Genomic DNA, 26,598 nt, shown 5'->3' on the forward strand with positions numbered 1-26,598 from the left:
CAACAGTATAGCTGCCAATCTTTTTACAACACCTGTCTTGTTAATATTCAGAATAGTATTCACAATGCCCCAACACAGACAGGTTTGTGAAAGTGTATTAGAAGAGCTGGGCGGACGATCTCAGTTTCTTCCGGAAAAAAACCGGGGACATGTCTTTTCCAAGTCTTCAGACGGGAAATTACTTTTATCGTGTTTCCCAATTGTATCCCGGTAATATACATGGCCATGTGCGAAAACTTGTTAAACTATTTTCAGAAAAATTTGAAATCCTGAAGGCGGCATAAAAAATATTTGCTGGCACATTCGCAAACCAGCAATTTATTCAGAATTTGAAACCCATAACAATTAATCAAAATTATTTCAGTACTGTAATGGAATGTATTCAACAGAGTTAAAAATATGAATTTTAGACACATTAAACTATTAAACATGTAATAAACAGTTAATTGTTTGTTTCTTATTATGTATGTACATTTTTTTGGGTTGGGTTAAGGAGGGGGGGGGGGGGGGGATTTTTGACAAAATTGGCTATGACCATGTAATACATCAATGAAAACTCGGGACAAGAAATGAACATGGTCGTTGAAAGATGTTTTAAATCTATGGTTATGATATGTAGATCTATCATCATGTTCAGACAGTAGTACCACCTTATTTGCATTTTCTAGGACTCTATAGATGTTGCTTTTTAAGCAACATAAACAAACGTAAAAGTAATTAAAAGTGCCAGAATTGAGTGGAAATCTTTTGTAAACATGAGCTAATTTCATCACTATAAAGCCACTTGGACTTTTTTGTTTTAATTTTACAGTTAACATAAAGGTAAAAAAAAAAAAAGGGTAATTTAGTCTTATTTTGCAGATCTCATAAATTACCTGCCTATTTCAATGTATAATTACTAGCTTACATAAAAAAAAAAAAGACATTTTCTCTTTGAAATAGTATGCATATTTGTTTTAATTTGTAACCCCGAGTAATTACTGATCCCATCCCGTTTACAGTGGGAAATTTTATTTCCCCGTCCAAAATTTTCCCAAACCCAAATTTCCTATCCCGCCCAGCTCTTATTACAACCTTTGAGCATGTTCTTCACTCCCTTGTGAGTAAAAAAAAAAAACCTTCAAAACTTAACATGTGTATGTGTATGTATATGTATACACTTTAAAAGTGAGAATTCATTTAATTCAAGTATAATTCATAAAGTATTATATGTACTACCATTTCATGGGATGATATGAAAGTAGCATCACATTATACAGAAGCCAGAAACTACGGTATATGCTTTCCTTGTATGATGAGTGTGCACGTGGATATTAAAAAAAGTTGCATCTTAGAATCAAGTATATTCTGCAACATCTCTTAACACGTACAATGGACAACAAATCACACATGACATTTCGCTTGCCAGCATTGTATTCACTCTCAGATGGCAAACTGTATTTAAAAATTTAATTGACATGAATATTCCAAGACACAAATACAAAGCTTGAAAAATAAAGTTTTAAAAATTTATGAGAAATACAATGGCCAACTTTCAGAACAAGATTAAATTTCTTAACCATTAACCTTTTTCCTGTTATTTCTTCAGGGCTTCAATGCTTTATGAACATGTTTGTCTTGAGTTTTGAATAGCACACAAGTACAGTACAAGGAACAGGAATAAAATGAGCAATGCCACAACAAGTTCTTACTTAAAATCTAAATGTCTTCAGCTTATAAAAATACATGATAATTATTACCTTTAACATTACACTGTGTGGAAAACAATCCAACCAGTATCTCTAGATTTTCTACTCTGTTTCCACATAAAGTTCACGTTCCACAAGCGAAGGCGTACCGATGTTTGCCTCTCTGCCATTCTTCCCGGCAGGCAAAACGCAGCCAACTGTTTCTGCGGGCAATCATGTTTGAGCAGACGACCAACTTGCCGCCTCCATGAAGGTTTACTGGTTACTGCCGCATCTAGTCTCGCAGATAAATATTTTTCACTGTCATAGTCTCGGACACTAGCAGACTCGTAGCAGTTAAAAGCACAGGACCCACACAACGTTTCAGCAGCTGCTATAGCAGCAGTTACACTACCGTCTTTCAGCCAAGGTATGAAGGCCTAGTTTAACCAGATTAAATTATTGATGTCCAAACCATTCCTCGAGAAATTGGCAATATCGTGCATGTGCTTATCATACGTAATAGTAAAATAAAAATTACAAGTTGTGGCGAAGATACTGCAATTTGCTACACATGGCATAGCAAAAACCGAAAATATGCCCTTAGGAATTCTAAATAATTAAGTCAAACTAATTAATAAAACTTGAAAAACCTTTTTTAATCGTACTGCTGAGCAGTTTTCAGTTCTGTACGTTTAATTTAAAAACCAACACAAAACTGAAAATATCTCAATAATCAAAACACATAATTTTGGAGAGGGGACATGCAGAAACCAAAAAAAATTCTATACTGGTTTTGACCAAGGAATAGAACGTACGTGAAGAAATTTTCGTAGGCCGTATAACATTTTTCATATTGTAGTTGTCATTCTGAAATTAAATTCAATACTAAATGCAGCAGCCAGTCATATAAAAATTCAGAAAATTACCACTAAATTACGCACGAACTCCGCTTTTAACAAAGCCAAATCGAGGGAACGAAACGACAATAAAATTTGTACTCGTCGATCAAATGGCGTATTCCGGTTTATACTTCTCCAGACTAATGAAGCACGCCACTGGGCCAGTTTTGCTTGACGCACTGCGGGTCTCGGACGCCGTGCCGGGGCGAGGGGGAAGGGGAAGGGATGGTGGGGGGGGGGGGGGCGTGTCACAGCGCGCGCCGGGCGGCGTGCTTGAACCGGCCCAGCTTGCGGAACACCTGCGCCACGCGCTCGTCGCTGTCGTAGTCGCGGTGGAGGTAGTAGAGCTTGATGCCGCCGTGCGAGTGGCACTGCAGCACGCCCCAGCACTCGAACAGCTTCAGCGCGTTCCTCACCGGGTCCACGCACATGCTCTCCCCTGCGCATTCCGAACCAGGCCGTCAGCTCTCCCGACCCGCCGGGCGGCGTGTTCCAAAATGTCAAGAAGAAGGTAGCGTCTCGATCAGGGGCGCAACAACAGGGGACGGGGGGGGGGGCCAAGGGTATTTTACCCCCACCCCCTCTGAAACTTTGAAGTGGGGGCAAACGGGGGCAAAAAAAGTGTTGTGTAATCAATTTTCAGATAATAAAACTGCTTAAACAGCACCATTTTTCCACCTTGAAATACAAATCTTCCCGGGGGAGGACCCCCCGCTTTAATAGGGGGGATAGATGATTCTTTATAAAAATGTATATTGCCCCCCCCCCCCCCCCTGGAAATTCAGTTGTTGCGCCCCTGGTCACAATTAACTGTCATCTTGAGCCAACCTGGAAGCACCATTCATTACCGTCAAAAGACCGTCGAAAAGGACCTACACGATGATCCAACTGTTGTCAAAAAGCCGTTTACCGGATGGGCAAATCATGGAGTGACCATGAAATCATTTTAAACTGAAGAAAAGACGGAAAAAAACATCACCCTGAGAAATGATATAAGCTCAGCCAACTGAAAACCATGTCAAATTTTTTTATATCTGCGTTGACCGAAATTTTACTCATTCGAAGCTGCAAAAGGTCCACGTTAACTCCGTTAATTGAGACACTACTGTCTTTTATAGAACCTTGGAATCAATCCTCTAACTGTATGAAATTAAACCAAAATCTGCTAGACAACAGTAAATCATTAAATAAGTTAAAAAAAAAAAAAAAAATTGTGTGCAAGTCATTCAGTATTTTCCAACAATATCTAACCTCGGTAGCAAGCAAATTCATGTGTTTTCACGTTACACATTACCCATACTACGAAACTTGGACAAGAAATTTAGCACAGAGATCTTTAAAATAATGCCGAGCGTGATAAATATATGCAAATTGTTTACACATACATTTATAGATGTGCATCACCTGTAGTTTCCACTCTTGCCACTTGAATTCGCTGATGCAGCAGTTACGTTGACTATGAAATCATTTAATTTGCAGACAGAAATTTTAAAATATATAATGAAACAGCTCCGATAAAAGTAAAAAGACTTGGAAAAAATACTAAACCTCTGATTTTGGATCTGATTTTCAAGTAGGAATTTTATTAAAATACTGTCCATCCTGTTAAAAATTCATTAACAGTTAATATTACAAAGATTTCCTTTAGATTTGTGAACTTTGGTTCGTGCCATCCACCACAGATGGCAACACTGTGGTTGTTACATGTTTTTGTTCCAATCAAGCAAACTACCAAATCTACAGAGAGCTAAGTAAGATGTTATACATCTAAAAATTTTAAAGTGATAAATACTTTAAAAAAAAAATTATATTACATAATCTTTATCCTATTTATGCATTTATTCCATCTTTTGTCAGTTCCCCTATGCCAGCTGCCTTCAATTCTTCTGGTTGCTGTCTATTGTACAGCCATCCAGCTCCATTGTCATTCTGAAATTGTTTTTTTCCCCTTAAAGTATAATATCTTAAAAGCTGGTTTCAACACTGTGTTTGGGACCATAAATAACATCCATGGTGTCGGGGTTAACTCTTTTTATTTCATACATACGTACAAACATACGTACTTACGTACATACATAAATACACGCACACACACACACACACACACCTGGTAAGGGAAGCATTTAATCAGTTCAAACATTACAACTAACCAACAATTTTTTTTTTACTACAATCCTGTATTTTATAAATAACTGTAATAAAGCTTTGCCGAGAACAAATTTCGCAATTTTATCCGACTTGGTGAATATTTTAAACATTCAACTTAATATTCGCTTCACATCAGATAACTACCATGTTTTCTCATATAATCGTCGCAATTTTATTCTAAAATCAAGTTTGAAAAGTAGGGGTGCGAAGATTGTCCGGAAAAAAAATTTTTGTTAGGTAAAGTTATTCATAAAAACAAAACCCGTTCATGGAAAGTACGTTTATTTAAAAAAAGGTGGAGTATACAAGAGCACGCCAAACAATCTACATTAATAATTCCTTCAACAAAAACCTTTCTTCAACTTTAAAACTCTAACGCGAACGCAAGCCACTGAATCTGACGTGAACTAACGTGTCGTAGTACACACTTGCCATGAAAGAATGCGGGCTATCAAATGTAGTTAACTTGGCACCTGACAGAGAGCGCGCGTTGTATGCACTCGGCGAGATATCGAAATTCGACTACGTGCGCGCGCTCTATACGGGAAGCAACATAACCAAACATGAATGATGCGCTGGATACATTTTTATAAGTGGTATGTATTTCCGTTAATGAAATAAATAAGTGGTAATGACCGAAATTAAATTTTAGATTTCACCTACACCGCGGCGACGCAGACGATCGGATAAAGGAAATAACGTTTAAAGACGTCTTTATAAGAAAATTTACACGTCAAACAACTTCGTATTTTTCCGTTAATTTATTAAGTAAGTGGTAACGACCAAATAAATATTAGATTTCTACTTTAAAATACATCGTTTTATACGGAAAAGTTACCTACATAAAGCGCTCGGCATCTACTAGCGGGACCAAAAACATCATGCGACTTTTATGCAATATTTTATCCCCCCCCCCCCCCCCCCCCCCCCAATTTTGACGGCCAAAAATATGGTTGCGACGATTACGCGCGTGTGACGATTATATGATAAAACACGGTAAATATGATCGGCACAGGCGAGGCGGGAGGTGGAGGAGCGAACCGCAGGAGATGAATCCCGCGTCGAGCTGGGTCTTCATCTCGGCCAGCACGTCGAGCAGCAGGTCGCGCTCGGCCAGCTCGCGGCCCACCAGCCGCCCCAGCGCCAGGCCCGCCACCACGTAGGCGTCCACCAGCGGCCGCAGCACGCGGTGCAGGAACTCCAGGTGGGCGGCCGCCTCGCCGTCCATCACCACTGCCGGCCCCACACGCGTCCTCCGAGCGAACCGTGCGATTCCCAGGACACACGCCACCGCAGTTCTGCACCGGATCAGTCCGTCCGTGCCTGACGACGGGAAGAGGCCGGTTCCCGAAATGTTGCAACTGCTGTCGTCGTAGGAATGGTGTTAAAATATAAAATAGCGTGTGTCCGTGACACAGCGACACTCCATTTTTTTTGCACAATTACCCCCCCCCCCCCCCCCCCCTTCCGTGCTCATATGTATTTTTTTTTATCGTGCATTGTTGTCCCGTGTGCCGTGGTATCCTTTGTATTTTTGTTATTGTCATGGGCTGCGAGAAGAGACTATGGAAACTAATGGTATTGCAGCAAGTGTATGCAGTTGTTTACTGTCTACTACCGTCGTGTATGTCCTGGCTTACGTCATTTGTAATCTCATTCCGATAAATAAAAAGAATTTACAGAACAACCTACTGTGTTTATTCTGTGCTTTCGTCGCTGTGCTGTCCATAACATCGGTTCATCTTCATCGTTGTGTTTGTATTTTTGATGCGTTGTCCAGGTTCTGTGGTCTACCTGCATTTACTCTTGTTGGAACAGTCTCGTCTTTGTTAGCTCATTGTGTTCGTTCACGGAATTATTGTGCTGTCCGACTGTGTTCTTCGTCGCCGTGTTGTCCATGATATCCGTTTTCTTTCATCGTTGGGTTCATCTGTTTGACATCAGCCGATTTTTAGGCTTGTTCTCTGCGGGTTTATGTTTTCGTATTTAATTCTTAATTTGAATTCTTTAATTTTTTCCCGTGACAACAGCGCAAAACTTCAATGATGCATGTCCAAGAAATTGTACTGCTTTGACATAAGTGGCTCATCCCATGCCCAATATCACCGATTTGCACGGCCAAGTGTTACAACCCACATTGGAGTCCTGCTGATCCGGATTAAACCATTCTGCCTTAAAATACAGGTCATTCAAGTTTTAGAAAAGGTAGAAGTATAAAAATTCATTTCCCCTGCCCCCCATAAACGCAACTTTTCTTAAGAGTTTATTTTCAGTTTTAATACTACTGTATACGTAGACCAAGTTCTTATTTATGATAAGATATAATTTAATAAAAAAAAAAATTATTTGTGAGTAAAGTTAAAAACTTATTGATTTTTCAGAAAAATGTGCTTTTTTTTATATTTTAAAATCCTATACATATTGGAGTTTGAACACCATGTTAAGTTTTATTTTTTTTAAATTTTATCATCATTATTTGTAAATGGCTATTTCTGTAAATTTAATGCTATACCTGTCTTGCATTTGATGTTCTGTTACAATTAATTTAAAGAGATATTTACTAAGCATGATGATATTGTTGTAAAAATTTGCGCAAGTGATATCAATATTGCAAACACTTGCATGACTTTTTTACACCGATTGTACAAAACTAAGGAGATATCAATTGGAAATATTTGTGACAGAACAACGAATACAAGAGAGATATAGTATTAGAATTACATAATTAGCCCTTAACTAATAGTAATGATGAGAAAAAAATCAACATGGCAGGTGTCTGGATGTCCAGACGAGCAGGGTCTGAATTAGTGGGACTAAACCACTTGACTGAAGACCTTGACGTCAAAACGGCGCTAAGCCTAAATGAAAACCAGCGATGTGCAACAACTAACCTCGGTAACGAGCAAATTCATGTGTTCTCATGAAGCAAAAAAACTTATAATACAAAACTTAGACACAAAATGAAATGTAGAATTCTTTATAATAATGCTGATCGTGATAAAAACTCGAAAATAGTGTTTTCAAATACATTTATTGACATGAACCACACGTGGTTTCGACACCAGCCACTAGAATTCGTTGCCGGAGCAGCTACGCCGACAATTGGATCATTTGATTGGCATACCTAAATTTTAAACTATATAATGAAATGGCTCCGATTAAAGTGAAAATGACTTGGAAAAAATATATACTAAACCTTCACTTTGCACAACAAGGAGTTTAATTAAACACTGCCCATCTTGTTAAAAATCCATTAAACAGTTGGACGGTCTCCGGGTAAAAGGTAACAAGTCACATTTTGGTGATTTTTAGAGAACAAGTCACTTAAACTCTTAAGTATACTTAGAATATGTAATGCATTTTTAATCATTGGCAACTATGTTGGTAAATATGTTGGTAAATAAAATAATAATGCAAGAAAAATTTAAGTATTTAAATTCAATTTTTAACTAAGAGTTTTTTGTTTCTCCTGCAAAAAGTGAATTCTTGACTTGTTACCTTTTACCCGGAGACCGTCCAGTTAATAATGTTAAGTTTCCCTTTGGCTTTGAGAACTTTGGTTCCTGCCATCCGCCACAGATGGCAGCACCGTGGTTGCACGTTTCCATTCCACGCGACTTCGGTCCCGTTCACAAGAATTTACTTTCACATCAAATGCCACCACATTAAGACGAGCCGAGAGATGCCGCACATAAGAAACAAACAACGGATGGAGACGAGTGAACTCACGTTGTACTCCGGCATCTTGAAGCCGGCCTCCGACTCGTCGGAGCTGCAGCACTCCTCCTCGAGGTTCCTCGCGTACCTCTGGCTCCACTGCTCCTGCTCCGTGAGATACTCCTGTCGGGCACAATGCACGGCGGTCGGTCTGCTGCCCGAGTGGGCAGCGTACGTCTTGGTCCCAATCAAACTTGAGTACAGATCATCAAAACATTCTCCGATACCAAAAAATCAGGTTCGGATGGCAAGTTTCTAACAACATTTTTTTGTAATAAAGTAAACTTGTTTTTAAACCTTTTTTTTTTTCCGCTCATATATTATCATTCCTTGACCTACAGTCTTAATAGTTTGAATTTATATAAACTTTTTTTTTTAAATATTCATAAATTATGTTTTTTGTTGCATGACTTACCGTATTTACTCGCGTAAAGGCCCCCCTTTTTTCCCCAAATTTTGACTCCAAAAAAGGGGAGGGGGCCTATACGCGAATTTGGAGGAAAAAATAGATTTTTCTTTTCAAGTTGTGCGTCTTTGTTCGAATGAGGAAGGTGGGGGAGGCAGCGATGCGGCAGGAGGGAGAGAGAGGCACCGAGTCCGCAGGGGGGAGAGGCAGCGCTTCATCAGGAGGGGGGGAGAGAGGCAGAGGCGTGGCTTAACCTCCCTCCTGCCAGCTAGCCAGCCAACCAGACAAAGGAGTGTTAGAATCCTTGACCCACTTCCCCTCTTCTTCTCCGACAACACTCCACATCAACACAGCGGCAGCGCGGGAGTCCAGCTTTCTTTATCTTTATGTCGTTTGAGATAGGACTAGGGATGCAAAATCGCTCTTAAAAACATCGATATCACGAACATCGATGTTCAAACGAAAAAGCATCGATGTCAAAAAACATCGTTCTGAAAACCGATACATCGATGTTTTAACCGATGTTTTTAAATATCAGGAAAAACATGCCAAAATGATTTAAATTATAGTATGTAGCCACAATATCTACAACCCATTTACAGTCGTGTCTCATGCAGAACAAAAACATGCATTAAAAGCAATTTAAAAAAAAAGAAGGAAAAAGCATGAAGTGTATGTGCAGGTTTTAAATGTAACATTAATTTTCTCGATAGAGCTAGCGAGACCGTATCGGTACCAATCAAAAGCTTGTATGTACAACAAGCTATGAAATTGTCTATAAAGTCTCACTGCTTTTTCCCTATATTTATCAAAATTGAAAAGAAAATTCTTATGTAAACCAATTTTTTTAATGGTATTTATTTTTTCCAAATGATCAGGGCCGGCGCGTCCATATAGGCGCACTAGGCAACCGCCTAGGGCGCCAAGTAGCTGGGGGCGGCACAGCACGACACATAACAACTGATATAATATGTTTAACGATTATTGAAACTAGATGAAAATGGATTTTTGTAACAGTTTGGAAGGTTTATATTGATATAAGTAATTATTTAAAGTCCACGGTGACCTGCTTATGATTTGTAATAAGTAAAAAAGTAAAAAAAAAACACAAGCCTGCTTACATTTGATTGTTGACAAAATCTTAGGCTTACGTGATGTATTTTGAGGCAAGGAAAAAAAATTTTTGGGGAGATTGATGAGGGGGGGGAGGGAATTAAGGTTTTTCGCCTAGGGCGCTAATTTACCTTGCACCAGCCCTGCAAATGATTTTACACATTTTAAAGTACTGTAAAAAAAATTGATACTGAAATCAACCAAATAGTTCAGTATTTACAACATTTTTGATACCTACTTAAAAATGTAGGTTTTTATAGTAAGTATAGACAGTTAAAAAAATTGTATCTTAAAAACTAAATATCGTATCGTAATGTTTTTTTTATATATTCAATAAATATTCATGAAATGATAGCCAAAATATTAGTAAAAACTAGGGTAATTTTAATGATGAACGATGTCGATGTTTTTGGACTTTTTCATCGATGCATCGGCGATGTATCGCTCTTCAAAACATTGATGCTAACATCGATGTTTCATGAACGATACATCAATGTTTTGAAAACATCGATGTATCGTTTGCATCCCTAGATAGGACTAACTGCTTACGTCTGGCATGCCTCACCACGGTCCTACTGAGAGCGGACAAACTATAATACCAGTCTCTGTATCACTGCCACTTACAAAATCACCTCCCGCCGCTCACAATACATGGCTTGTTGTTTGATGCATGCCAAGCTGCCCTGCCCTCAGATAAACCCAGAAAAACACGTTTTTAAATTTTTTCTCAAAAATGTTTACATAACAAGGAGGGGGGCTTATACGCGGGCGGGGCCTTTACGCGAGTAAATACGGTATTAATTTAAATTGATTGGCTTTCTTACATATACTCTAATTTTTAAATAAACATACTTTCCATGAAAAGGTTTTGTTTTTAACTTTACCCAAAAAATAAGTTTCTTCACATAAACGTCACGCCCCTACATTTAAAACTTTATTTTAGTAAAAAAAATGTGCAATGATTATGCAATAAAACTCTGTATATTCAATTTCGTAAATTTCGGGACATGTTCCAAACATATTGGTGTGCCAAATGAAAATTCATGGTCGCAAAACTATTCCGAAATACATTTTGTACACTTCAATGGTCATAACAAGAAATAATCGCAACATAAAACAAGTACTCGAGAATATTGTAACACCACCATTTCATTCGTGCACGGTGCCAGGATTTTTGTCGTAACAAGTGTATCAATGGTTGCCATCGTCCGCTAGAATGCGTTGGAACCAGTTTCTAGCCTCGTGTTGGGAACTGCTTATTAAAACAGTTGCTTTTCTGTTCCCTTACTGAGATTCGGTTTGGACAAATTCTGGAATACAGCCCACGAGTTTTGTTACTGTTGTGTCCCAAAAGGCAGTGCTTATTTGCTAGCTTACCCAAACTTCTTGGGAATACCGGCCTAAGTACACTAGAGTCCCGTTATAGCGAGGTGTCACGGTTCCGGGTTTGATCCTCGCTATAACCGTGTCCTCGCTATAACCGAATTGAACAGATTTTGGCCCCCTGTTCGCATCACGCGAAATAATTGACTGTACAAACAACGATTGCAACGGATTGCGTTACGAGACGAAAAACAATGGTGAGCGGGCCCGATAGCCACACTTACCATCACGAAAACACACGATGAACTGACTTCCTGACGGAAGTCCGACGCGCTGCCAACCTTGGCAGCGTTGCCAAATCTGGAACCATGGTGGCCAACTGTGAAGGGGTGGCGCTGCTACTTGTGCAGCGCGGGAATTCAAATGTTCGAATGTTCAGTCTCAAATTTGTTGCACATGTAACGTCAGCAAAAATACTTAAATACCTATGTACACTATACACACTCCAAACATTCCGCCCACCTTGAAATGACCCATTTCAACACTACTCAAGAGGCAATGGGCACAACTTCACTACAGGGCGTTTTAGACTCCCAGAGGTGGTACGCACTGTAGCGACCCTAGGCACACCATCAGATCCAGGATGAAGATGCAGGACGCGTCCCAACTTCCATTGCAGGGGAGGTACTCTATCTTCCTTTATCAACACCAATTGGTTTGGTGTGATAGCTATCGTTTGATCTTGCCACTTCGAACGCTGCTGCAGTGTGTGCAGATATTCGCGGTGCCACCGGTGCCAAAAGTCTTGATGCAACCGCGATACTAGTTGCCAACGCTGCAGTCTGTTAAGTTGTACCTGTTCCAATTCGGGTTCAGGATGCGACACCAGCGGCTCCATGGTCAAGAAGTGTCCTGGGGTGAGAGCACGCAGATCATTGGGATCGGAACTTAATGGACAGAGTGGCCTAGAATTCAGTATGGCCTCCACTTGGACCACGACCGTGTAGAGCTCCTCAAAGCTGAGAATCTGTTCACCAATGACCCGATTTAAATGTGACTTGAACGCCTTAACTGCAGCCTCCCACAAGCCTCCGAAATGAGGAGCGGCTGGAGGGTTGAAGTGCCACCTCACTCCAAAGGGAGCCAAACAATCCACTATGGTCTGCTGATGCGATGAGGATGACAACATGCGTTGCAGTTCTGTCAGCTGGTTGTGGGCTCCAACAAAGTTCGTCCCGCAATCGCTATAGAGGTCAGAGGATCTCCCTCTGCGGGCGATGAAACGTTTGTATGCAGCAAGGAACACCTCAGTCGACAGGTCAGACGCCAACTCCACATGAACCGCCTTAGTGGTACAACATACAAATATACACAGATAGGCCTTCAACAGAGTGACTTTGCGCACACGAGCCAGTTTTATGAAAAAGGGGCCAGCGTAATCCACGCCGGCCTTCGAAAATGGTTTCACTTGCTGGACTCTCATGGCCGGGAGACTTCCCATGAGGGGTGTAAAAGTGGGTGGCTGTGCCTTGAAACACTTCAAGCAGCGGTGAACACAGCTGGTGATTGCCTGCTTATCTGAGAGAATCCAAAATTTCTCTCTAAGAATACTTTGAAGTGCTTGTATCCCGGGATGTTGATTGACGTTGTGATAGTGTTGTATAATCCTGCTCGTCAAGGGGTTTGATTTAGGAAGCAAGGCCGGGTGTTTGTGTTGAAACGGGAGCTTCGACTGGTCAAGCCTGCCACCCACCCTAAGAAACCCATCAGAGTCGAGGAAAGGATGAAGCTTCCGTATCTGTGGTGAGGTTCGCTTATTCTTTCTCAAAGAGGCCAGGTCATCTTTGAACACCATCGACTGAACTCGAAGTATCCAGAAATTTAAGGCAGTCTCCAACTCACGAGGACACGGGGTCCCTGATTCACGAGCACTTTGTGAGTGACGACAATTAGCAACAAAACTTGCTTTTAGCTCTTTTGGTTTCTTTCAATAACATATCTTGCTGACCAGGAATCCAGGGGAATAATAATGACTTGATAAAAGAAACAACTTTTTTTTTAATATCAAGAATACAATAACTGTTTTATGTACAATTTTATTGTTAACAAAAACATATCAAAACATGTATATCTTTTGTCAACAAATCTTATCTACATGCTACAAACATTTCTTTTTTTCTCTGGAAAAAAAATTTAGTTTTCACTTCTTTTTTAAAATTAAACTGATATTGTGCCTGTTATAGATCAATAATAATCACTGGACGCTACCAACCGTAACAGCACTAAACAGAAAAATAAAACCTAGGTCAGAAAATACTTCAGAGATCTTTGGAGCAATTAATACCGTAATCTGCAGTGAACAGTGTCTACAAGTAGGACTTTCGATAAATTATTGAAAAAAATAATATATATACAACATTCAAGAAAAATTCAGTAACATACTGCAAGATAGCCTCACAAATTTGATACATTAGTTTTTGTGTTAACATGGGAAGATAAAATTATAGTGTGGCAGAAGTTTTGCCATTTTACTATTTTATTTTGGTAATCACTAAAGTAAAATATATGAGAAGTTAGGAGACAGTATTTATCCAATGCTTAATTTACAACTGCACCTACGACGACATCCAACTTTAGTCAACATGTGCATGAGTTGGGATAGTTAAGCAAGGATTTTATTACAGAACATTTTAAAACTACAGTGAAAATAAAATAACATTCGCTGTTTCAGTTTACAATGTTTTCGAAGGAGGTAATTTTAAGCACATCACTAACATGTACTGAAAAAAAAAAAGTTATAATCATTCAATTTTGCAAAATAGGTTTCAATTCTAGTTGCTGTAGCAAAACTTATGAACAAAAATTTAACAATTCCATATTTTCAAGGGAAACAAATGTTTTGCAATGAAAACTTTTACAAATTTATTAAAGTAAAAAAAAAAAATACCGATGGAATTATGTATACAAGTTGGAAGTAATATTTCTTTGCTGACAACAAAAGATAACAAATACAGAACACTGGCATTCATTAATTTGCTATATAAATCAAGAGCCAGAGATAACACAAAATGTGTGACTGCAACATTTAGTTTACATATTAACTTAAACATAAAATTTACATCAAAAGGTAAATAGAGTGCAGCATTCATCAATTTAAATTTTAAAGAGAATTAAAAAAAAAAAAGTAAATATTATTGACACCATGTTTATCCAACACAATTTTCTCACCTAATAAATTATAAGTAAACTTGAAGATAACCTAATTGTAGGCATAAGATTTGCTAGTTTGAAGACAAAGAATATATTGATATTAGTAGTTGCAGCTGTTCAAAATTAAAAATATAAAGTAAAACTCCTTTAAGACATTCTTGTCATTCAGCCAAATGTCATGGTTTTCGTTGTGAATTTACTTTTAAGTTAATATGAAATATATTTTGGTTTTGTTGCATTAATTTAATAGTAAGACAATATCAACAAAAAAAGGGGGATTAATTGCAAAATTATAATGTGTGTTCAACATGTTAACTTTAAGAAACTTTTTCAAGCAAACTCAAATTTGTATTTTCTAACATACATGTATGGAACAAAAAAATTTAGTTGCTTATTGAAAAAATTGTTTTATTGGTTCGTATCATAAAAAAAGTTATCTTTTGTCACGTGTATCTTTTAACATTAAGAAGTTTTCCCAACCCAAGAAATTTTTTGAAGACGTCTTTTAAGAGTTTCACTGTACATGAGCAAATATTTTTAAGTTTCTATGTTCACTGAACATTTGTTTGAAAATAAACTGCAAGCTACCTCGCATATTGCACGTTTCAACACGACTGGAGAAATGTGCATGCACATTGGACTTCATCCTGTTAAATTTACATTGCAAACTAAAATTAATTTTACAGTGCCTGAAGAAGTAAAAACTTCAAAATTCAATGAGCTGCCATGGCACTCCCAACAGTATAGCTGCCAATCTTTTTACAACACCTGTCTTGTTAATATTCAGAATAGTATTCACAATGCCCCAACACAGACAGGTTTGTGAAAGTGTATTAGAAGAGCTGGGCGGACGATCTCAGTTTCTTCCGGAAAAAAACCGGGGACATGTCTTTTCCAAGTCTTCAGACGGGAAATTACTTTTATCGTGTTTCCCAATTGTATCCCGGTAATATACATGGCCATGTGCGAAAACTTGTTAAACTATTTTCAGAAAAATTTGAAATCCTGAAGGCGGCATAAAAAATATTTGCTGGCACATTCGCAAACCAGCAATTTATTCAGAATTTGAAACCCATAACAATTAATCAAAATTATTTCAGTACTGTAATGGAATGTATTCAACAGAGTTAAAAATATGAATTTTAGACACATTAAACTATTAAACATGTAATAAACAGTTAATTGTTTGTTTCTTATTATGTATGTACATTTTTTTGGGTTGGGTTAAGGAGGGGGGGGGGGGGGGGGGGGGGGATTTTTGACAAAATTGGCTATGACCATGTAATACATCAATGAAAACTCGGGACAAGAAATGAACATGGTCGTTGAAAGATGTTTTAAATCTATGGTTATGATATGTAGATCTATCATCATGTTCAGACAGTAGTACCACCTTATTTGCATTTTCTAGGACTCTATAGATGTTGCTTTTTAAGCAACATAAACAAACGTAAAAGTAATTAAAAGTGCCAGAATTGAGTGGAAATCTTTTGTAAACATGAGCTAATTTCATCACTATAAAGCCACTTGGACTTTTTTGTTTTAATTTTACAGTTAACATAAAGGTAAAAAAAAAAAAAGGGTAATTTAGTCTTATTTTGCAGATCTCATAAATTACCTGCCTATTTCAATGTATAATTACTAGCTTACATAAAAAAAAAAAAAAAAGACATTTTCTCTTTGAAATAGTATGCATATTTGTTTTAATTTGTAACCCCGAGTAATTACTGATCCCATCCCGTTTACAGTGGGAAATTTTATTTCCCCGTCCAAAATTTTCCCAAACCCAAATTTCCTATCCCGCCCAGCTCTTATTACAACCTTTGAGCATGTTCTTCACTCCCTTGTGAGTAAAAAAAAAAAACCTTCAAAACTTAACATGTGTATGTGTATGTATATGTATACACTTTAAAAGTGAGAATTCATTTAATTCAAGTATAATTCATAAAGTATTATATGTACTACCATTTCATGGGATGATATGAAAGTAGCATCACATTATACAGAAGCCAGAAACTACGGTATATGCTTTCCTTGTATGATGAGTGTGCACGTGGATATTAAAAAAAGTTGCATCTTAGAATCAAGTATATTCTGCAACATCTCTTAACACGTACAATGGACAACAAATCACACATGACATTTCGCTTGCCAGCATTGTATTCACTCTCAGATGGCAAACTGTATTTAAAAATTTAATTGACATGAATATTCCAAGACACAAATACAAAGCTTGAAAAATAAAGTTTTAAAAATTTATGAGAAATACAATGGCCAACTTTCAGAACAAGATTAAATTTCTTAACCATTAACCTTTTTCCTGTTATTTCTTCAGGGCTTCAATGCTTTATGAACATGTTTGTCTTGAGTTTTGAATAGCACACAAGTACAGTACAAGGAACAGGAATAAAATGAGCAATGCCACAACAAGTTCTTACTTAAAATCTAAATGTCTTCAGCTTATAAAAATACATGATAATTATTACCTTTAACATTACACTGTGTGGAAAACAATCCAACCAGTATCTCTAGATTTTCTACTCTGTTTCCACATAAAGTTCACGTTCCACAAGCGAAGGCGTACCGATGTTTGCCTCTCTGCCATTCTTCCCGGCAGGCAAAACGCAGCCAACTGTTTCTGCGGGCAATCATGTTTGAGCAGACGACCAACTTGCCGCCTCCATGAAGGTTTACTGGTTACTGCCGCATCTAGTCTCGCAGATAAATATTTTTCACTGTCATAGTCTCGGACACTAGCAGACTCGTAGCAGTTAAAAGCACAGGACCCACACAACGTTTCAGCAGCTGCTATAGCAGCAGTTACACTACCGTCTTTCAGCCAAGGTATGAAGGCCTAGTTTAACCAGATTAAATTATTGATGTCCAAACCATTCCTCGAGAAATTGGCAATATCGTGCATGTGCTTATCATACGTAATAGTAAAATAAAAATTACAAGTTGTGGCGAAGATACTGCAATTTGCTACACATGGCATAGCAAAAACCGAAAATATGCCCTTAGGAATTCTAAATAATTAAGTCAAACTAATTAATAAAACTTGAAAAACCTTTTTTAATCGTACTGCTGAGCAGTTTTCAGTTCTGTACGTTTAATTTAAAAACCAACACAAAACTGAAAATATCTCAATAATCAAAACACATAATTTTGGAGAGGGGACATGCAGAAACCAAAAAAAATTCTATACTGGTTTTGACCAAGGAATAGAACGTACGTGAAGAAATTTTCGTAGGCCGTATAACATTTTTCATATTGTAGTTGTCATTCTGAAATTAAATTCAATACTAAATGCAGCAGCCAGTCATATAAAAATTCAGAAAATTACCACTAAATTACGCACGAACTCCGCTTTTAACAAAGCCAAATCGAGGGAACGAAACGACAATAAAATTTGTACTCGTCGATCAAATGGCGTATTCCGGTTTATACTTCTCCAGACTAATGAAGCACGCCACTGGGCCAGTTTTGCTTGACGCACTGCGGGTCTCGGACGCCGTGCCGGGGCGAGGGGGAAGGGGAAGGGATGGTGGGGGGGGGGGGGGGGGGGCGTGTCACAGCGCGCGCCGGGCGGCGTGCTTGAACCGGCCCAGCTTGCGGAACACCTGCGCCACGCGCTCGTCGCTGTCGTAGTCGCGGTGGAGGTAGTAGAGCTTGACGCCGCCGTGCGAGTGGCACTGCAGCACGCCCCAGCACTCGAACAGCTTCAGCGCGTTCCTCACCGGGTCCACGCACATGCTCTCCCCTGCGCATTCCGAACCAGGCCGTCAGCTCTCCCGACCCGCCGGGCGGCGTGTTCCAAAATGTCAAGAAGAAGGTAGCGTCTCGATCAGGGGCGCAACAACAGGGGACGGGGGGGGGGCCAAGGGTATTTTACCCCCACCCCCTCTGAAACTTTGAAGTGGGGGCAAACGGGGGCAAAAAAAGTGTTGTGTAATCAATTTTCAGATAATAAAACTGCTTAAACAGCACCATTTTTCCACCTTGAAATACAAATCTTCCCGGGGGAGGACCCCCCGCTTTAATAGGGGGGATAGATGATTCTTTATAAAAATGTATATTGCCCCCCCCCCCCCCCCTGGAAATTCAGTTGTTGCGCCCCTGGTCACAATTAACTGTCATCTTGAGCCAACCTGGAAGCACCATTCATTACCGTCAAAAGACCGTCGAAAAGGACCTACACGATGATCCAACTGTTGTCAAAAAGCCGTTTACCGGATGGGCAAATCATGGAGTGACCATGAAATCATTTTAAACTGAAGAAAAGACGGAAAAAAACATCACCCTGAGAAATGATATAAGCTCAGCCAACTGAAAACCATGTCAAATTTTTTTATATCTGCGTTGACCGAAATTTTACTCATTCGAAGCTGCAAAAGGTCCACGTTAACTCCGTTAATTGAGACACTACTGTCTTTTATAGAACCTTGGAATCAATCCTCTAACTGTATGAAATTAAACCAAAATCTGCTAGACAACAGTAAATCATTAAATAAGTTAAAAAAAAAAAAAAAATTGTGTGCAAGTCATTCAGTATTTTCCAACAATATCTAACCTCGGTAGCAAGCAAATTCATGTGTTTTCACGTTACACATTACCCATACTACGAAACTTGGACAAGAAATTTAGCACAGAGATCTTTAAAATAATGCCGAGCGTGATAAATATATGCAAATTGTTTACACATACATTTATAGATGTGCATCACCTGTAGTTTCCACTCTTGCCACTTGAATTCGCTGATGCAGCAGTTACGTTGACTATGAAATCATTTAATTTGCAGACAGAAATTTTAAAATATATAATGAAACAGCTCCGATAAAAGTAAAAAGACTTGGAAAAAATACTAAACCTCTGATTTTGGATCTGATTTTCAAGTAGGAATTTTATTAAAATACTGTCCATCCTGTTAAAAATTCATTAACAGTTAATATTACAAAGATTTCCTTTAGATTTGTGAACTTTGGTTCGTGCCATCCACCACAGATGGCAACACTGTGGTTGTTACATGTTTTTGTTCCAATCAAGCAAACTACCAAATCTACAGAGAGCTAAGTAAGATGTTATACATCTAAAAATTTTAAAGTGATAAATACTTTAAAAAAAAAATTATATTACATAATCTTTATCCTATTTATGCATTTATTCCATCTTTTGTCAGTTCCCCTATGCCAGCTGCCTTCAATTCTTCTGGTTGCTGTCTATTGTACAGCCATCCAGCTCCATTGTCATTCTGAAATTGTTTTTTTCCCCTTAAAGTATAATATCTTAAAAGCTGGTTTCAACACTGTGTTTGGGACCATAAATAACATCCATGGTGTCGGGGTTAACTCTTTTTATTTCATACATACGTACAAACATACGTACTTACGTACATACATAAATACACGCACACACACACACACACACCTGGTAAGGGAAGCATTTAATCAGTTCAAACATTACAACTAACCAACAATTTTTTTTTTACTACAATCCTGTATTTTATAAATAACTGTAATAAAGCTTTGCCGAGAACAAATTTCGCAATTTTATCCGACTTGGTGAATATTTTAAACATTCAACTTAATATTCGCTTCACATCAGATAACTACCATGTTTTCTCATATAATCGTCGCAATTTTATTCTAAAATCAAGTTTGAAAAGTAGGGGTGCGAAGATTGTCCGGAAAAAAAATTTTTGTTAGGTAAAGTTATTCATAAAAACAAAACCCGTTCATGGAAAGTACGTTTATTTAAAAAAAGGTGGAGTATACAAGAGCACGCCAAACAATCTACATTAATAATTCCTTCAACAAAAACCTTTCTTCAACTTTAAAACTCTAACGCGAACGCAAGCCACTGAATCTGACGTGAACTAACGTGTCGTAGTACACACTTGCCATGAAAGAATGCGGGCTATCAAATGTAGTTAACTTGGCACCTGACAGAGAGCGCGCGTTGTATGCACTCGGCGAGATATCGAAATTCGACTACGTGCGCGCGCTCTATACGGGAAGCAACATAACCAAACATGAATGATGCGCTGGATACATTTTTATAAGTGGTATGTATTTCCGTTAATTAAATAAATAAGTGGTAATGACCGAAATTAAATTTTAGATTTCACCTACACCGCGGCGACGCAGACGATCGGATAAAGGAAATAACGTTTAAAGACGTCTTTATAAGAAAATTTACACGTCAAACAACTTCGTATTTTTCCGTTAATTTATTAAGTAAGTGGTAACGACCAAATAAATATTAGATTTCTACTTTAAAATACATCGTTTTATACGGAAAAGTTACCTACATAAAGCGCTCGGCATCTACTAGCGGGACCAAAAACATCATGCGACTTTTATGCAATATTTTATCCCCCCCCCCCCCCCCCCCCCCCCAATTTTGACGGCCAAAAATATGGTTGCGACGATTACGCGCGTGTGACGATTATATGATAAAACACGGTAAATATGATCGGCACAGGCGAGGCGGGAGGTGGAGGAGCGAACCGCAGGAGATGAATCCCGCGTCGAGCTGGGTCTTCATCTCGGCCAGCACGTCGAGCAGCAGGTCGCGCTCGGCCAGCTCGCGGCCCACCAGCCGCCCCAGCGCCAGGCCCGCCACCACGTAGGCGTCCACCAGCGGCCGCAGCACGCGGTGCAGGAACTCCAGGTGGGCGGCCGCCTCGCCGTCCATCACCACCTGCCGGCCCCACACGCGTCCTCCGAGCGAACCGTGCGATTCCCAGGACACACGCCACCGCAGTTCTGCACCGGATCAGTCCGTCCGTGCCTGACGACGGGAAGAGGCCGGTTCCCGAAATGTTGCAACTGCTGTCGTCGTAGGAATGGTGTTAAAATATAAAATAGCGTGTGTCCGTGACACAGCGACACTCCATTTTTTTTGCACAATTACCCCCCCCCCCCCCCCCCCTTCCGTGCTCATATGTATTTTTTTTTATCGTGCATTGTTGTCCCGTGTGCCGTGGTATCCTTTGTATTTTTGTTATTGTCATGGGCTGCGAGAAGAGACTATGGAAACTAATGGTATTGCAGCAAGTGTATGCAGTTGTTTACTGTCTACTACCGTCGTGTATGTCCTGGCTTACGTCATTTGTAATCTCATTCCGATAAATAAAAAGAATTTACAGAACAACCTACTGTGTTTATTCTGTGCTTTCGTCGCTGTGCTGTCCATAACATCGGTTCATCTTCATCGTTGTGTTTGTATTTTTGATGCGTTGTCCAGGTTCTGTGGTCTACCTGCATTTACTCTTGTTGGAACAGTCTCGTCTTTGTTAGCTCATTGTGTTCGTTCACGGAATTATTGTGCTGTCCGACTGTGTTCTTCGTCGCCGTGTTGTCCATGATATCCGTTTTCTTTCATCGTTGGGTTCATCTGTTTGACATCAGCCGATTTTTAGGCTTGTTCTCTGCGGGTTTATGTTTTCGTATTTAATTCTTAATTTGAATTCTTTAATTTTTTCCCGTGACAACAGCGCAAAACTTCAATGATGCATGTCCAAGAAATTGTACTGCTTTGACATAAGTGGCTCATCCCATGCCCAATATCACCGATTTGCACGGCCAAGTGTTACAACCCACATTGGAGTCCTGCTGATCCGGATTAAACCATTCTGCCTTAAAATACAGGTCATTCAAGTTTTAGAAAAGGTAGAAGTATAAAAATTCATTTCCCCTGCCCCCCATAAACGCAACTTTTCTTAAGAGTTTATTTTCAGTTTTAATACTACTGTATACGTAGACCAAGTTCTTATTTATGATAAGATATAATTTAATAAAAAAAAAATTATTTGTGAGTAAAGTTAAAAACTTATTGATTTTTCAGAAAAATGTGCTTTTTTTTATATTTTAAAATCCTATACATATTGGAGTTTGAACACCATGTTAAGTTTTATTTTTTTTAAATTTTATCATCATTATTTGTAAATGGCTATTTCTGTAAATTTAATGCTATACCTGTCTTGCATTTGATGTTCTGTTACAATTAATTTAAAGAGATATTTACTAAGCATGATGATATTGTTGTAAAAATTTGCGCAAGTGATATCAATATTGCAAACACTTGCATGACTTTTTTACACCGATTGTACAAAACTAAGGAGATATCAATTGGAAATATTTGTGACAGAACAACGAATACAAGAGAGATATAGTATTAGAATTACATAATTAGCCCTTAACTAATAGTAATGATGAGAAAAAAATCAACATGGCAGGTGTCTGGATGTCCAGACGAGCAGGGTCTGAATTAGTGGGACTAAACCACTTGACTGAAGACCTTGACGTCAAAACGGCGCTAAGCCTAAATGAAAACCAGCGATGTGCAACAACTAACCTCGGTAACGAGCAAATTCATGTGTTCTCATGAAGCAAAAAAACTTATAATACAAAACTTAGACACAAAATGAAATGTAGAATTCTTTATAATAATGCTGATCGTGATAAAAACTCGAAAATAGTGTTTTCAAATACATTTATTGACATGAACCACACGTGGTTTCGACACCAGCCACTAGAATTCGTTGCCGGAGCAGCTACGCCGACAATTGGATCATTTGATTGGCATACCTAAATTTTAAACTATATAATGAAATGGCTCCGATTAAAGTGAAAATGACTTGGAAAAAATATATACTAAACCTTCACTTTGCACAACAAGGAGTTTAATTAAACACTGCCCATCTTGTTAAAAATCCATTAAACAGTTGGACGGTCTCCGGGTAAAAGGTAACAAGTCACATTTTGGTGATTTTTAGAGAACAAGTCACTTAAACTCTTAAGTATACTTAGAATATGTAATGCATTTTTAATCATTGGCAACTATGTTGGTAAATATGTTGGTAAATAAAATAATAATGCAAGAAAAATTTAAGTATTTAAATTCAATTTTTAACTAAGAGTTTTTTGTTTCTCCTGCAAAAAGTGAATTCTTGACTTGTTACCTTTTACCCGGAGACCGTCCAGTTAATAATGTTAAGTTTCCCTTTGGCTTTGAGAACTTTGGTTCCTGCCATCCGCCACAGATGGCAGCACCGTGGTTGCACGTTTCCATTCCACGCGACTTCGGTCCCGTTCACAAGAATTTACTTTCACATCAAATGCCACCACATTAAGACGAGCCGAGAGATGCCGCACATAAGAAACAAACAACGGATGGAGACGAGTGAACTCACGTTGTACTCCGGCATCTTGAAGCCGGCCTCCGACTCGTCGGAGCTGCAGCACTCCTCCTCGAGGTTCCTCGCGTACCTCTGGCTCCACTGCTCCTGCTCCGTGAGATACTCCTGTCGGGCACAATGCACGGCGGTCGGTCTGCTGCCCGAGTGGGCAGCGTACGTCTTGGTCCCAATCAAACTTGAGTACAGATCATCAAAACATTCTCCGATACCAAAAAATCAGGTTCGGATGGCAAGTTTCTAACAACATTTTTTTGTAATAAAGTAAACTTGTTTTTAAACCTTTTTTTTTTTCCGCTCATATATTATCATTCCTTGACCTACAGTCTTAATAGTTTGAATTTATATAAACTTTTTTTTTTAAATATTCATAAATTATGTTTTTTGTTGCATGACTTACCGTATTTACTCGCGTAAAGGCCCCCCTTTTTTCCCCAAATTTTGACTCCAAAAAAGGGGAGGGGGCCTATACGCGAATTTGGAGGAAAAAATAGATTTTTCTTTTCAAGTTGTGCGTCTTTGTTCGAATGAGGAAGGTGGGGGAGGCAGCGATGCGGCAGGAGGGAGAGAGAGGCACCGAGTCCGCAGGGGGGAGAGGCAGCGCTTCATCAGGAGGGGGGGAGAGAGGCAGAGGCGTGGCTTAACCTCCCTCCTGCCAGCTAGCCAGCCAACCAGACAAAGGAGTGTTAGAATCCTTGACCCACTTCCCCTCTTCTTCTCCGACAACACTCCACATCAACACAGCGGCAGCGCGGGAGTCCAGCTTTCTTTATCTTTATGTCGTTTGAGATAGGACTAGGGATGCAAAATCGCTCTTAAAAACATCGATATCACGAACATCGATGTTCAAACGAAAAAGCATCGATGTCAAAAAACATCGTTCTGAAAACCGATACATCGATGTTTTAACCGATGTTTTTAAATATCAGGAAAAACATGCCAAAATGATTTAAATTATAGTATGTAGCCACAATATCTACAACCCATTTACAGTCGTGTCTCATGCAGAACAAAAACATGCATTAAAAGCAATTTAAAAAAAAAGAAGGAAAAAGCATGAAGTGTATGTGCAGGTTTTAAATGTAACATTAATTTTCTCGATAGAGCTAGCGAGACCGTATCGGTACCAATCAAAAGCTTGTATGTACAACAAGCTATGAAATTGTCTATAAAGTCTCACTGCTTTTTCCCTATATTTATCAAAATTGAAAAGAAAATTCTTATGTAAACCAATTTTTTTAATGGTATTTATTTTTTCCAAATGATCAGGGCCGGCGCGTCCATATAGGCGCACTAGGCAACCGCCTAGGGCGCCAAGTAGCTGGGGGCGGCACAGCACGACACATAACAACTGATATAATATGTTTAACGATTATTGAAACTAGATGAAAATGGATTTTTGTAACAGTTTGGAAGGTTTATATTGATATAAGTAATTATTTAAAGTCCACGGTGACCTGCTTATGATTTGTAATAAGTAAAAAAGTAAAAAAAAAACACAAGCCTGCTTACATTTGATTGTTGACAAAATCTTAGGCTTACGTGATGTATTTTGAGGCAAGGAAAAAAAATTTTTGGGGAGATTGATGAGGGGGGGGAGGGAATTAAGGTTTTTCGCCTAGGGCGCTAATTTACCTTGCACCAGCCCTGCAAATGATTTTACACATTTTAAAGTACTGTAAAAAAAATTGATACTGAAATCAACCAAATAGTTCAGTATTTACAACATTTTTGATACCTACTTAAAAATGTAGGTTTTTATAGTAAGTATAGACAGTTAAAAAAATTGTATCTTAAAAACTAAATATCGTATCGTAATGTTTTTTTTATATATTCAATAAATATTCATGAAATGATAGCCAAAATATTAGTAAAAACTAGGGTAATTTTAATGATGAACGATGTCGATGTTTTTGGACTTTTTCATCGATGCATCGGCGATGTATCGCTCTTCAAAACATTGATGCTAACATCGATGTTTCATGAACGATACATCAATGTTTTGAAAACATCGATGTATCGTTTGCATCCCTAGATAGGACTAACTGCTTACGTCTGGCATGCCTCACCACGGTCCTACTGAGAGCGGACAAACTATAATACCAGTCTCTGTATCACTGCCACTTACAAAATCACCTCCCGCCGCTCACAATACATGGCTTGTTGTTTGATGCATGCCAAGCTGCCCTGCCCTCAGATAAACCCAGAAAAACACGTTTTTAAATTTTTTCTCAAAAATGTTTACATAACAAGGAGGGGGGCTTATACGCGGGCGGGGCCTTTACGCGAGTAAATACGGTATTAATTTAAATTGATTGGCTTTCTTACATATACTCTAATTTTTAAATAAACATACTTTCCATGAAAAGGTTTTGTTTTTAACTTTACCCAAAAAATAAGTTTCTTCACATAAACGTCACGCCCCTACATTTAAAACTTTATTTTAGTAAAAAAAATGTGCAATGATTATGCAATAAAACTCTGTATATTCAATTTCGTAAATTTCGGGACATGTTCCAAACATATTGGTGTGCCAAATGAAAATTCATGGTCGCAAAACTATTCCGAAATACATTTTGTACACTTCAATGGTCATAACAAGAAATAATCGCAACATAAAACAAGTACTCGAGAATATTGTAACACCACCATTTCATTCGTGCACGGTGCCAGGATTTTTGTCGTAACAAGTGTATCAATGGTTGCCATCGTCCGCTAGAATGCGTTGGAACCAGTTTCTAGCCTCGTGTTGGGAACTGCTTATTAAAACAGTTGCTTTTCTGTTCCCTTACTGAGATTCGGTTTGGACAAATTCTGGAATACAGCCCACGAGTTTTGTTACTGTTGTGTCCCAAAAGGCAGTGCTTATTTGCTAGCTTACCCAAACTTCTTGGGAATACCGGCCTAAGTACACTA

General features: G+C 38.7%; 2 protein-coding genes across 4 annotated transcripts in view; both read right to left on the bottom strand.

Annotated features, from left to right (window-relative positions):
- Positions 1-1,104: 1,104 nt before the first annotated feature.
- LOC134540964 (uncharacterized) lies at positions 1,105-12,174 on the bottom strand. Its single transcript, XM_063384056.1, has 4 exons — positions 12,133-12,174; positions 8,422-8,557; positions 5,759-5,950; positions 1,105-3,008 (listed from the first exon to the last, which is right to left on the bottom strand). Exons 1-4 carry the CDS (start codon positions 12,172-12,174, stop codon positions 2,818-2,820), a joined length of 561 nt encoding a protein of 186 aa, XP_063240126.1. The 3' UTR covers positions 1,105-2,817.
- A 3,548-nt stretch (positions 12,175-15,722) lies between these two features.
- The window catches only part of LOC134540886 (glycerol-3-phosphate acyltransferase 1, mitochondrial), a 134,967-nt gene continuing 124,091 nt past the window's right edge, over positions 15,723-26,598 (bottom strand). For 2 of the 3 annotated variants that reach the window (XM_063383914.1, XM_063383915.1), the window contains exons 13-15: positions 23,680-23,790; positions 20,993-21,185; positions 15,723-18,246 (exon numbers count right to left, since the gene is read on the bottom strand). In XM_063383914.1, coding sequence (XP_063239984.1) covers positions 18,056-18,246; positions 20,993-21,185; positions 23,680-23,790 — 495 coding nt within the window. In that variant the 3' untranslated portion in view covers positions 15,723-18,055. The remainder of the gene's footprint in view (positions 18,247-20,992; positions 21,186-23,679; positions 23,791-26,598) is intronic. The other variant, XM_063383916.1, reaches the window with a different exon arrangement.

Source organism: Bacillus rossius, chromosome 17, assembly GCF_032445375.1.
Source record: "Bacillus rossius redtenbacheri isolate Brsri chromosome 17, Brsri_v3, whole genome shotgun sequence".
Taxonomy (NCBI): Eukaryota; Metazoa; Arthropoda; class Insecta; order Phasmatodea; family Bacillidae; genus Bacillus; species Bacillus rossius.

Excerpts from the sequence above, each read along its gene's own strand:
- LOC134540964 (XM_063384056.1), bottom strand. The coding sequence starts at position 12,174 with ATGGAGCCGCTGGTGTCGCATCCTGAACCCGAATTGGAACAG. Across the intron at positions 8,558-12,132 it reads CTGAACCCGAATTGGAACAG|GAGTATCTCACGGAGCAGGA; the intron begins GTACAACTTAAC and ends TGTGCCCGACAG. Across the intron at positions 5,951-8,421 it reads TTCACTCGTCTCCATCCGTT|TGGTGATGGACGGCGAGGCG; the intron begins GTTTGTTTCTTA and ends TGGGGCCGGCAG.